Genomic DNA, 13,253 nt, shown 5'->3' on the forward strand with positions numbered 1-13,253 from the left:
ATTTTTCTTTTATTTGTTTTGAAATCTGACTTTGTTGCAAATATTTTTAGATTATAATTTAGGGAGGACTATGTTATATGCATTTTTAATATATTCATCATCTAATCGTCATAAATATAACCAATATAGAATATTGTATTTTACTATATCCACTATTAGATAATGGATATTTTAAATAAATGCAAATATAGCAGTTAAGTCCCTATAATGCAGAACTAGTTACAGTACTTAACATATTCGTCATTTAATGGCTAAATATACAACGAAAAAAGAAGGAGAATATAATAAATTAAAGGAAATTTTTATTTTAACTTGTATTACCTTTTTTTATACTCAACTTACTCTTTATAGTCATATCACTTTTAATTAAATTATCAATCTCTTTAAACCCAAACTTACTATCAAACTACCCTCACATACCCAATTCCATATATAAATTTATCTTTAAACCATTTAAAAAATAAAAATCCAAAATTAATGTTCTGCAACTTATTCAAGGTGTAAAGTGTCACATCCTCGCCCAAGCCTCCACCACATTCCGGGCTCAACTCCACCGTAACACGATATTGTCCGCTTTGGGCCCCGACCATGCCCTAACCGTTTTGTTTCTGGGAACTCACACAAGAACTTCCTTGTGGGTCATTGGGAAGTTCTCCCATCCTGGGATTGCTCTCGCGCGAACTTACTTAACTTCGGAGTTTCGATGGAAACCGAAGCAGTGAACTCTCAAAATGCATCGTGCTAGGTAGAGATGAGAATATACATATAAGGCTTACATGATCCATTCCCCTAGGCGATGTGGGATGTTACAATCCACCCCTCTTAGGGGCCCGACATCCTCGTTGGCACACTTATGGCAAGGGATTTGCTTTGATACCAAATTGTCACATCCTAGCCCCAGCCCCCATCACATTCCGAGCACGACTTTGCCGTATCACGATATTATCCTCATTGGACCCCGACCACACCTTCATGGTTTTGTTTCTGGGAACTTCCAAGTGGGTCACCTATCTTGGAATTGCTCTCGCGCGAACTTGCTTAACTTCGGAGTTCTGATAGAACTCGAAGTCAGTGAGCTCCCAAAATGCCTCGTGTTAGGTAGAGATGAGAATATACATATAAGGCTTACATGATCTATTCCCCTAGACGATGTGGGATGTTACATAAAGAGAGTAACATCATTTATATATTTGTCGCGTACCTAACTTTTGCTAATTTTGCTTAATCCATACATGTTTTAATTAATCATTCATCTACTAATTTTACTTTAGTTCCATATAGATGATTAAAAGAAACTAAAAAAATTTAAATCCCATAGGTTTCTGATAATAATTATGCTTTGGAAAATGCGCTAACTTTGTTCTTAAACCCTATACAAAATTGAAATCGAAAAAAACTTGCATAAATCGAGTCATATCTTAGTTATAGGATAACCTCAAAAATTCAAAAGTATCATCCATCATTCAAAAAGAGTTTGTTTGTTTTTCTATGAGAGCATCTTAGAGTTTTAACTAGAATGAATGTAGATAAAGATTGTGTGATGGTATGTTTTGATTATTGAGTATGAGTTTATTTATAAATTAATTTTATTATTAATTTCATTGTGTACTTCATGATAATTATGTAATTAGCTATGAAAAGAAATTATTTGGATTTAAATAAAATTTCCTAAATTAAAATTAAAAAAGTCCACGTGATTGTCATGGATTCGTGTCACCGCCACAAGCCTCTCAAAAAAAAAAAATAAAAAAATAAAAAAATAAAAAAAAAAGGAAAATTTTATTTGAATCCATTTGACCTCTTTCTACCCCAAACTTACTTTCTTCACCCATATTATTTTTGAGAGCTATTAACTCACCCCATTATCCTATTTTTCCACCCACATTTTAATAAAAATTTCAAAGACATGTATATCCTTTTAGGAAAAGACTTTTAAATCCCATGTTTATCTCCCCCACCGCCTCTCCCTTCTCCATTCTCTCTCTTCTTGGCTTCTCCACCAACAGTTACATTATTTCTTCCCATCTCTATCTCGGAAACCAATCTCAAATCATTCGATTCTCTCCCTCTCTTTCGACCTCCTCTCTCTTCCCCAACCCAAATCTTATGTCACCTACAATCCAAATTGCATCATTGAAATAGCGGAAACCTCTCCTCACCCAATATCCCTTTTTACCCTCTTTGTCTATTTGTGATTTCTATTTGCTTCCACTATCAATTTTGTATTCGAATTAATTTTGGAATTAATCAATTTTCGAGCTAGGGTTCATTTTTATTTGAATAAAACAAGATTGGTTGTATTTGCATCTGACTCCAACAAAACCAATGACTATGTGGCTTTCAAGGTTGTAAATTCTCACCCTTTTTAATTTTTCACAAGATAAGTTAATTTCTGGGTTTGTTCAGAGATTTGCAATCTTGATTTTGGTTCAAAGTTAGTTCTTGGAGGTGTGATGTTTAAAGGTTATTTTAGGAATAACAGTGGGTGGGGAAATAAAATGTTAAGTTTTTAATTTTTTATGGTGGGTGGGATAATAAAGTGGGTGGGAAAATAGGACAATGTGGTAGGTCTAACATCACTCTTGTTTTTTTATTAAATAATTAATCTCTTTAAATCCAAATTTATTATCTAAACTACCTTCTCAAACTCAATTCAAAATGTAAAATTATCTTTACACTCATTCCCTTTTATAAAATAACATTTCTAATTGAATGTTTTTTTTTCTTTTCAAAATGGCATCCTTTGCCCCTCTATAATTGCATATGCCGTATATCAATAACATTTCCAGGGTTGCTTTTTTTTCTTTCTGCTACCACAACCCATCCATGAACTTTCTTCACCCATATTGTTTTTTTATTAAAGAATTAATATCTTTTTAAGCCCAAATTTATTACCTAAACCACCATCTGAAACCCAATTTAAAATGCAAAATTATCTTTACACCCATTCCCTTTTATAAAATAACATCTCTAATTGAATGTTTTTTTTCTTTTCAAAATGGCGTCCTTTGCCCCTCTATAATTGCATATGCAGTATAGGACTAGCATTTCCATGGTTGCTTTTTTTCTTTCTGCTACCACAACCCATCCATGGACTTGAGATCCAAGAGATCATTCCATAGATTTGAATTTGCCAAGAGAATGTTATGCAAGCCAGTTCAATCCTTTTTAAATCGAGAATTTTCATGTACTTTTTATGAAACTTTGAACTAACATAAGATTATGTGTTTTGCTGCTATGTTAATAAACAAATAAACAAAAAGTAATGTTAGGGTTTAACTATAGTATGTGGGTCTATTGATAAGTTTGATTTTTATTTTTAATTTCATTTTGTACTCAATAGTAATTATGAAATACGGTAAAATATATAATTAACATTTAAAATTTAAATTTGATGTAGAAAGATGTTAGATGGATTTAAATAAAATTTTCCAAATAAAAGCCACGTACATTTACCGGCGCAGTTTAGCACGACCCGCCATGTCAGCAACCGGTTACCATAGCAAGTGCTCGACACGTGTCGGTCAATACCATTCCTAGGGCTTGGAGGTCAGCGTGCGTGCGGTTGAAGCAGCAGCCGCTTCTTCTTTCGTATTTTGTTTTGTCTGTCCTGTCTCTCCCTTCCCCCGGACCTTTGGGCGATAAACTTCAGAATTCCATTTTTGTCCTCGTCTCTTCTCCCCGTCTCTCCTCTCTGTCGCACGTAGGTTATGGACGGTGCTTAATTTTAATGGCTGCTGCAAAACCCTAGCCGCTTTCTACTGTCAAAACGACAGGACCTGTGAGTTCATCTTCATCATTTCTCAATTTTATGTGCAATTTCATTGTTTGAGCGCTGAAAGTTTTGGACATTGATGTATTCTTTTGTTCAATTTTTTGATTAATTTCGAATTTTGTTCCACATCATCTTTCTTTTGATCCCTGTTTGGTTCCCGAGAAAATTGAGGGCGGGGAAGGGGCTGGGAAATGTAAAAATGTTGGTTAACTTTGCCCATCAATTGTGCTGAACTTATTTTTGTGTTTTCAATGTGCCCACCAAACAAAACAAGTTGTGTGGATTGTTTCTGAAACTTAGTTGTATGTGTTGAAACCGTGAACTTTCAGGTCGTGGTTGTGATTTGAAGGGCGTCTGAGTTTTGTTTGGATGGATCGGTTTTGGAGATAACTGGATTTTCGTAAGGAGCGTTCGAGTTTGAACGAAGATTAGAGTTAGAATTGGGCATATATTGCTTGTCCTTGTTCAGAATGGCAGAAGACGGCCTACGAATTGGTGGGCTTTCTTCTGGTCTAGCCGTGTTATTGAATGGCGAAGGCAGTAAAGAGAAGTCGTCGAAAACCCATCTTGTTTCAAATTGTGATGATTTTGGCCATCAATCGGTGGAGCGTACCTTAGAGTATGTTCTTGGTCTCCCTAACAAATCTGTTGGGTCGCTGGCCAGTCCAATTGACAGCAATCTAGTTCGCTGTTTGATACATAATGAATTCTCTAAATTGCATGCAAGTTCAAGTGTGTTTGGAAACAGAGATGGAGTTTGTATTTCTGGAGATGGCTGTGCGCCCCGCATCATTGGTCTTGATGAATCCAGTATTCGTGGTGATATTAGAGTTATGAAGCCACCTTTGCTTGTAGAGAGCTTGGCAATGTTCAGCAGTGCCAGGGCTAATGCTTTTGTGTGGAAAGGTAAATGGATGTATGAAGTTATTCTAGAAACTTCAGGTATTCAGCAGCTTGGTTGGGCAACTGTTTCTTGCCCTTTCACTGACCATAAGGGTGTAGGTGATGCTGACGATTCATATGCATTTGATGGGAGGAGGGTTAGAAAATGGAACAAGGAAGCTGAGCCTTATGGTCAGTCATGGGTTGTTGGTGATGCCATTGGCTGCTGCATAGATTTGGATTGTAATGAAATATCATTCTACAGAAATGGTGTCTCACTTGGGCCCGCATTTCATGGCATTCGTAAGATGGGACCAGGATCTGGATATTATCCTGCAGTTTCTCTTTCTCAGGGCGAAAAATGTGAATTAAATTTTGGGGCCCGCCCCTTTAGATTCCCCATTGAAGGCTACTTCCCCCTTCAAGCACCTCCATCCTTGGTTCCGTTTGCTACTCAGTTGCTGTATTGCTTGTCAAGGCTGTTGGGTATGCACTCTGTGGAGCAGGCAAGTCACTCTTCTGTTCAGAAGTTGAGGAGACTGAAGAGGTTTGTTTCACATGAAGAACTTTTTTATCCTGTTTCTCATGGCATATGTGAGGAATTTTTCTCAGTACTTGGAGCAGATGTGTGGAGCAGAGAGTACATTGCCTGGGGTCCATTTCTATCATTCATGATGGAAGTGTTCGGGTTGCAGATTCCACATGATTATTCGAGTTTAGATAGAGTTCTTGATGTCTTTCTAGAATTTGAAGGATCACATTTGTTGTTTGAACATTTCATAAATGCCTTGGCTTGTGGTTGCAAAACAGCTCCGCTGGTTCTAAAAGACTGCCCATGTTCAGGGTCGTACCCATACCTTGCGCTGGCATGCCACATCCTGCGACGACAAGAACTTATGGTGCTTTGGTGGAAATCACCTGATTTTGAATTCCTTTTTGAAGGTTTTCTGTCACGGAAGAATCCAAACAAGCATGACCTTGAATCCATGATACCATCTGTTTCTTGGCCTGGTTCAAGTGAGGATGTGTCATATGAAAGTAGCATGTTGTTGACAACTAGAGCTCTATCTGAAGCTGTCAGTAAGGTAATAACATATTGAGCTAAAGAGCTTGATTTTATTCGATGCCATTGTTGAATTTATCTTGTTTGTATTGTCCATGTTGTATTGAGAACATGAAGTTTGGGCTAAGTGATGAATCTTTTAGAAAATATTAATCATGATAAACTAGAGTGGAAGTATATGGAAACATTTGTCAGAGTGATTGAGCACGAAGTATTATGAATTTCACAATTTCCCCCGTGGATGATTTCAATTAGGTCAAGTCACGTATATAAGTTAGTTTAGTGTTCAATAAAATTTTAAATCATATACATTGTCAGTACACATAAATGTCGTTCTATTATTTCTACCAGGAAACATACACATAAGATCCATTTGAAACTATGAGTAGGATTCTACAGTAATCCCATGAAACTTTTTATAATATATTTGATTTTTTTTGAAATTTATGGCACATGATATGTTTCTTGCTTTTTTTTAATTGAAGGTAAAGACATAATGAACAATATATAACATACGCAGCTTGTTTTATTGGGGTTTTCCTTGATCGTGGTTATTTAGAGCTTATTATGGGGAACGTTCACATTGTGCACTTCCACACTAATTTTTAGCTGACAATACATATTATTATTCGCAGATTGAGGAGAAGCATAGGGATCTCTGTCACTTGGTCATACAGTTTATACCACCTGTGACACCTCCCCAGTTTCCTGGTTCAGTGTTCAGAACTTTTTTACAGAACCTTTTAATAAAGAATAGAGGGTCCGACCGCAATCTTCCACCTCCTGGAGTTTCAAGCAATTCTGTTCTTGTTTCTTTGTACACAGTCATACTTCATTTCTTATCTGAAGGGTTTGGCATGGGGGATATTTGCGGCTGGTTGAAAGGCACTGAAAATGGCCCTGATGTTGGTTTTCTTCATAGGGGTGGTCACCGAAGCTTTCCTGTAGGTCTATTTCTTAGAAATGATCCTCATCGAAATGACAGTTCTAGGCTTGGAGGGTCGTTTAGTCATCTTTCAAAATCATACCAGGCATATGATGAGGAAACAGAACTAATTCGGTGGGAGGAAGGCTGTATGGACGATGAAGAAACCAGAGTGACTCATTCAACTACAAAAAAGCCGTGTTGTTGCTCATGCTACAATGATGATTTTACAAGAATCTTGAAGTATCCAATTCCATACACAGCCAAAGGTTCTCGTGTCCATTGCAGTTCCATTCCAGAGAGATCTGCCCATGTTGCTACAGAATGCAGTACTGGAAGTTTGAATGATGAAATAGAAGATAAACCTAGTTCAAGTTATCAATCTGAATCTGAATTTAGTTATCGCCCAGTGCAGCATATGAAGTTTGTACAAAGGGAAAGTAATATATCTTCAGCTACACTCAGAGAAGAAGAACTTCTAGACGTTTTGCTGCTGTTGTATCATATAGGTCTTGCACCAAATTTTAAGCAGGTAAGGAGATAATGGGGTATGATTGTTCGTCTTTTCAGAATACAGAATTTTGCTGATAAATGTTTTTGTTATCCTTAACCTAACGTGCTCAATATCAGTCTGATTGCAGTTGGCTTTAATAGGTTAACATTCTTAAAAAGATGAAAATTTGTTAAGGCTAAAACGCAGGAATTTTGATCTTCTATTTGTTGATTTGAATGGTAAACTGTTGTTTGGTTTTATTTCTTGATTTAATTGTGGTCTTCTATTTCTCATTCTTTTATTCTGCTATTTTGTTGTGAGCTTTTATTTATCAATTATGATCATTGTATTCTTGCTGATTAATCTTAAATGCCTCAAGGAAAAAGCTGCTATCCTGTTTGTATCCCCCTTGTTGTGCGCATTTGTGTCCGCTTGTATCCTGATTGTTATGAGATTTCTGAATTATTGAAGCTCCTGGTTGCAGGCATCATATTACATGTCTCACCAGTCGCAGTCAATATCCCTCATGGAAGAAGCTGATAAACAATTAAGAGAAAAAACTAGCAACGAGCAATTAAAGCATTTGAAAGAAGCTCGTAATGGTTATAGAGAAGAAGTTATTGATTGTGTCAGACAATGTGCTTGGTAAGATGACCTTGAAGATTAGCTTGTTTCCATAATTTGTATATGACTGTTTCATCAATTTTCTTGCCTCCAAGTGTTCAGAAGATTTAACTGAATTTTGCCCCCATTTTTCTGTTTAATATACATTGCACTATTTGTTAGTTTAATTTAACCATATATATAGGTATACTGCTCAGTGGAGTCTTGAGAATGATCTCTGATAAAAGGACAACTAAACAAGTCGTTTAATTTATGCAATTTATTATGCACCCGAAAATATTATACATATAGTAGTTATTTGCACACATTTACCTACATCTGTTTCCTTTGGTCACTCTGTCATGCCTTGCAGGTACCGTATTTCTCTATTTTCTCGATGGAAGCAAAGAGGAATGTATGCAACATGCATATGGACCGTCCAGTTGCTTTTGGTTCTTAGCAAAGTTGATCTACTGTTCCTTTATATCCCTGAATATTATCTGGAAGCTCTTGTAAGTTAACTCTTTTTTAATTGAACATAACACAGTTTGATATGCAATGAATTGTCGTCATAAAATTACGTGAGCTTGCTTTTGAGTATGAATGCTTGTGTTTTCCTTCCTGATAGGAGAATATTTGTGTTTTCCCCTTGTTTTTGTAATAAGCAGACTTTGGTGTTTGCACTTGTTTTATTGCATGTAAAAAGGATAACCGTTTCATCAGTTTATTTTTTAAATTATATCATTCGATGTTTCTTTGATGGTGACATTTGCATGTTACTGAAACTCTCAAGAAGAGTATCAGGTGGATGCAGTATGTGCTCACCCTTAGAGTAGTTCTGGAATTACATTAGGATACAACTGCTAGGGAATATTCTGAGACAGCAAGTTTTTAATTTTCTACAAATAAGTCAACCTCTGATTTTTGATATGTGACAAATCTAAAAAAGAGAGAAAAAAGTTTATCTGCTTGTTAAAGTTTATGGATATACTGGATTTAGCTGCAAATTGCAATGAGCTTTCGTGCCAGTTCTTCCGAAGCACTATATTTGGAATTATTCATTACTCTTCTATTTCCTTGCAGGTTGATTGCTTCCATGTATTGCGCAAAAGTGATCCTCCATTTGTACCTTCATCGATATTTATCAAGCAAGGCCTTGCTTCATTTGTATGTTTATTCTTTTAACGTTGTCTTTCCTACTTACTATTTTATGCTCTGCTCTGCTTGGGATATAATGAAATATACAAAATGTAGGCCTCATGGATTTGAAAACGATAAATTATTTGGTTTAGATATGATAGTTGAGCATCGAGATAATTTATATTTTGATTTACCTGAACAATATTATCTCATAAATTCAATATTTAAGCATGCCTATGAAGGAAAACAATGTCTTATGTGATTTTCTGCACGTTTGTTTTGGTTCATATAATTTGTAATCACACATATTTCATCTCAACAAATAGTAGATCCTCTGAAATTTGGATCCAGTCATTGACAGGCCAAAACATGGCCTGACAGGACTTAATGAAGATTATGAGTTATTTCTTTTGGATTGTTTGTTTTCCCTAGATTTTTGAGTGTCTTGTTTCCCAGGTCACTTTTGTGGTCACGCACTTCAACGATCCTCGAATATCGAGTGCAGATCTTAGGGATCTGCTTCTCCAATCAATCTCAGTCTTGGTACAGTACAAAGAGTATTTGTCTGTTTTTGAGAGTAATGAAGCAGCCACCCAGAGGATGCCTAAGGCATTGCTGTCAGCATTTGATAATAGATCCTGGATTCCTGTGACGAACATTCTTCTGCGTTTGTGCAAGGGATCTGGCTTTGGTTCTTCAAAGCATGGAGAATCATCATCTTCATCTGTTGTCTTCCAGGTGAATGTCCATTGTCGCTTTAGGATTTTTATCGTATACTTTAATACAACCGAATAGCTTCTGATTTTTCTTTTACCTCTTAATTCATGTAGAGATTGTTAGGAGAAACATGTATCAATGATGAGGAATTGTTCTCAGCTTTTCTCAATCGCCTATTTAACACTCTCAGCTGGACAATGACTGAATTCTCAGTTTCTGTCAGAGAAATGCAAGAGAAGTACCAGGTATGGATAAATATTGTTGTTATTTTAATAATATTAATTATTATCATCATAGTTTTATGTTGTACTTGGTTTTATCTGTGTTTTCTGGATATATATCTCTAAGCTTAAACACTGTGGTCCTTTTGAGAAGAAAGAGTTTCATGCGGTATTATATATAGGTATACACACATTGAAGGAAAATTTTTACATGTCTCAGGGCTTGTTTGGTGGAGTTTACAGAAAACTTTCAAACTTGTTTGGATGTTTGAGGAATGGAAATGGAAATCAGTTTTGGTGTTTTTGAATGAACTGCTGTATGGAAGCTGCAACTTAGAACCAGTTTTGTATTTTCTGAAACCTTTTTCATAAAGTGAAAACGTATTTGGAAATGACCACTAAATGAAAACATGAATTCAAAGCATCCTTAGCATTAGAAATTCTTGTCTACTACAATTTCTGTGCATGATGCTAGGAATTTATATTAAAGAATGCTTTTTTTGTGCTTTTAGTTGCTGAAAAAAAAAAGTGTAGTGAAAAATCCAGTTCTGAAGATGGGTAATACAACGTAATTAAAGGCCCATAACAAATTAAGTGAAGCAAGTCTGTCTTTGTCTAACTTGGACTGGCATGCGAATTCGTCTCTGCCTAGATCCAATGCCTTGTCGACAAACCCTAGCCATGTATTTGGGCAACCCAAACCCTCAACTTGCACAAATCCTCTGGTGGAGCCTTGGTATGGGGTACTCTTTACTGGAACAAATCCTGAAGGGAAGAGATTACTCAAAACCATGGGCACGATGCCCACAACCACAAGGCCACTCAAAGCCTTGATGTGGGTTGATAGGGCAGATGAGTAATGAAAAGGGGAAGTGCTTTCTTGTTTGTACACATTATAAGTGAAGAAATAACTGGGCAGAATAAAGAGTGAGTTTTTTTCTTCATGTCTATAGTAGTTTTTGGCAGATAAAATAGATAACCTCTGAACTGTAACTCGGTTCCAAAATTTCTTGAAAGCAGAACCAAATATGTTCCTTACTAAATATTCTCAAATCTCTTTGGGCAGAATAAATAACGAGGGCACATTTGTTAAAGCATACTTAATATTTTAAGTTACTTTTGTTTGTGACCCTCTTATTTGGATAAAATATGTACAATCAATATGCTTTTTTAATTTGGACCTTGTCTGAACTTTGGTTTATTTTTCTTAGTAGCAAAATAGAATATTGTTCTAGTTTTGGTTTTGGATAATGAGATAATAATGGAAATAAATGGCCTAATATTTGACCAGTTTGACTTGGCTATTTTATGTTCCAGTCTTTCGTATTTACCCTTCATACTTCTTTTGTAATTTGAGAAAACATTTTTTGCAGGTATTAGAGTTCCAGCAAAAGAAATGCAGTGTCATATTTGATCTTTCATGCAATCTTGCAAGGCTTTTGGAGTTCTGTACCCACGCGATACCTCAAGCATTTCTGTTTGGAGCTGAAACAAACCTTCGAAGGTTGACCGAGTTGATTGTCTTTATTCTGAACCACATAACTTCAGCAGAAGATGCTGAGTTTTTTGATTTGTAAGATTCTATGCTTTCAAATGCACTCCACTATTGCTTTCCATTTTATCTTCTGAGATGATATATGCACTCCAAAAATGAAGTCTCACACTTCTTTATGCCCTCACATTAAGGCATGCAAGAAAATTCTAGAGTGCAAACAAAGTCCTCCTCTATCTTCCACAGTGTTTTCTTTTCCTCATTTATCTTTTTTGTCTCCTTTTTTATTTGATATGAATGATTGTGCTGTAACTGACATGCTGCATTGTACCGTAAAGGACACATATTCATGTAAGGGGATTGGTATTTATTGCAAACTGTTTCATGAACTTCATTTTCTTATATGATTCCTAATGGTTTTCAGATTTATTTGGAATTTTCATTGTTAATTTTAGACTTTTGTAGCTTGGTCTACCTTTCCCATTGTTGGTTCTCATGATCTTGTCTTTGATAATGTGAACCTGGTCTGTTTACTTAGCTACCTTAACATTTATGGATTTTTTGGCAGGTTGCTGAGACGACATGGTCAATCTTCAGAAAAAGTAAACCGAGGGATGATATTGGCACCTCTTGTAGGAATTATCTTAAACTTGTTAAATGCCGGTGAGCATATGGAATGCAGGGAGCACAATGATGTTGTGAGCATCTTTGCAAGCATGGGTTGCCTTGACAGTTTTCAATGCAGATTCCAGTACCTATTGGATTACAACTGGGTTTGCTCCTCTCTCTCTCTAACAAAAAACAAGTTCTTAAAACTCGTTTTTTTCTGCTCCTTGGAAGCAAGTTCAGTTCATGTGTAATGTTGACTGCTTTTGATGATATGAGAGATACTGTGAAATATCATACTATTTGTCAATCTGGTTTTATCACTGGTCCTATCTTGTTTACAATTGAACATCAATAACCACGATTAAAGCTCTACATTGGATTGTCTGCAAATCTTTCGTGTTTGCTGTCCTTGTTTATACTGTAGTTTGTTTATTTTTCAGGCTGGAACCTTTAGAGGCGATGCTTATCTTGTAAAACTTGCCCAGCTAGAGAATTTTCTGAGCCTCCTCAGCCGGAGCCAATCACAAGAAAATACAATATGCGAGGGAGAAACGGATGGGGATGATGGCATGTGCTGCATCTGTTATGCCCGTGAAGCAGATGCTCAGTTTTCACCTTGTTCCCACAGGTCATGTTATGGCTGCATAACCAGGCATCTTTTGAATTGCCACAGGTGCTTTTTTTGCAATGCAAGAGTGATGGACGTTGTCCGGATCAACGAGAAGACGGGTTGAAAACATTGCTTTGTAGTCTTTGCTTTTTAGTTTGTGTTCTCGTCTCCCCTTCTAGTGATCCTTGAGGTAATCAGCAACCGATCAGTTGCTGCTGCCTAAACGACAGCCGCAGATGGTTGTGACAAGGAAGAAAAAGTAGGAAGAGGGGAAGGGACGAAAGAAATATAGAAGATAGGTTACTTCCAATTTCTGCAGTTGGATTTATAATTATACAGCGTGTATATGATCGATTTCAGTTATTATAGTTAGGATCTGGAGAAGATGGTAGCGGGGGATGGTTGGTTAAGAATTTTGTAGAAGAGGTTAGAGGGCATTATTTTGTAAATATGAGATGTAAATGCAAAGGAAAATCTTTCGGCTTTCTGTCTCTCTAACAATGCAGCCTTTTTATTGTTGATTTGAACGTTACTGCACTTGGAAATTTAGGGCATGTCAAAAATGGTGCTTGCAATTGTTTCTCCTTTTTCCGCTAATTCGATTTGATAATCCGATGTGTTTTGTAGGACAGTTCTTGTCCCATTTTTTAAGTTAATGAATATTTGATCCAATAATTTGATCCAAATTTAAAAGTGTAGGGGATATTGAATGCATGTTTAGAA

At 36.2% G+C, this 13,253-nt stretch overlaps 1 protein-coding gene across 1 annotated transcript; it reads left to right on the plus strand.

Moving 5' to 3' along the window:
- The first annotated feature begins 3,461 nt into the window (after positions 1–3,461).
- On the plus strand, positions 3,462–13,093 carry LOC137744513 (E3 ubiquitin-protein ligase RKP). Its single transcript, XM_068484312.2, has 11 exons — positions 3,462–3,781; positions 4,105–5,742; positions 6,356–7,177; positions 7,623–7,783; positions 8,115–8,253; positions 8,825–8,908; positions 9,338–9,619; positions 9,712–9,843; positions 11,193–11,392; positions 11,880–12,084; positions 12,361–13,093. The coding sequence occupies exons 2-11, from the start codon at positions 4,246–4,248 to the stop codon at positions 12,652–12,654; spliced, it is 3,816 nt and encodes a 1,271-aa protein (XP_068340413.2). The 5' UTR covers positions 3,462–3,781; positions 4,105–4,245; the 3' UTR covers positions 12,655–13,093.
- Positions 13,094–13,253: the final 160 nt, after the last annotated feature.

The sequence above is a fragment of the Pyrus communis genome, chromosome 15, assembly GCF_041283825.1.
Source record: "Pyrus communis isolate YQ-2024b chromosome 15, ASM4128382v1, whole genome shotgun sequence".
NCBI classification, from domain to species: domain Eukaryota; kingdom Viridiplantae; phylum Streptophyta; class Magnoliopsida; order Rosales; family Rosaceae; genus Pyrus; species Pyrus communis.

Coding starts and splice junctions, on each gene's coding strand:
- LOC137744513 (XM_068484312.2), top strand. CDS start 4,246: ATGGCAGAAGACGGCCTACGAATTGGTGGGCTTTCTTCTGGTCTAGCC. Junction 9,620..9,711: donor CTTCATCTGTTGTCTTCCAG/GTGAATGTCCAT, acceptor TAATTCATGTAG/AGATTGTTAGGAGAAACATG. Junction 11,393..11,879: donor GATGCTGAGTTTTTTGATTT/GTAAGATTCTAT, acceptor ATTTTTTGGCAG/GTTGCTGAGACGACATGGTC.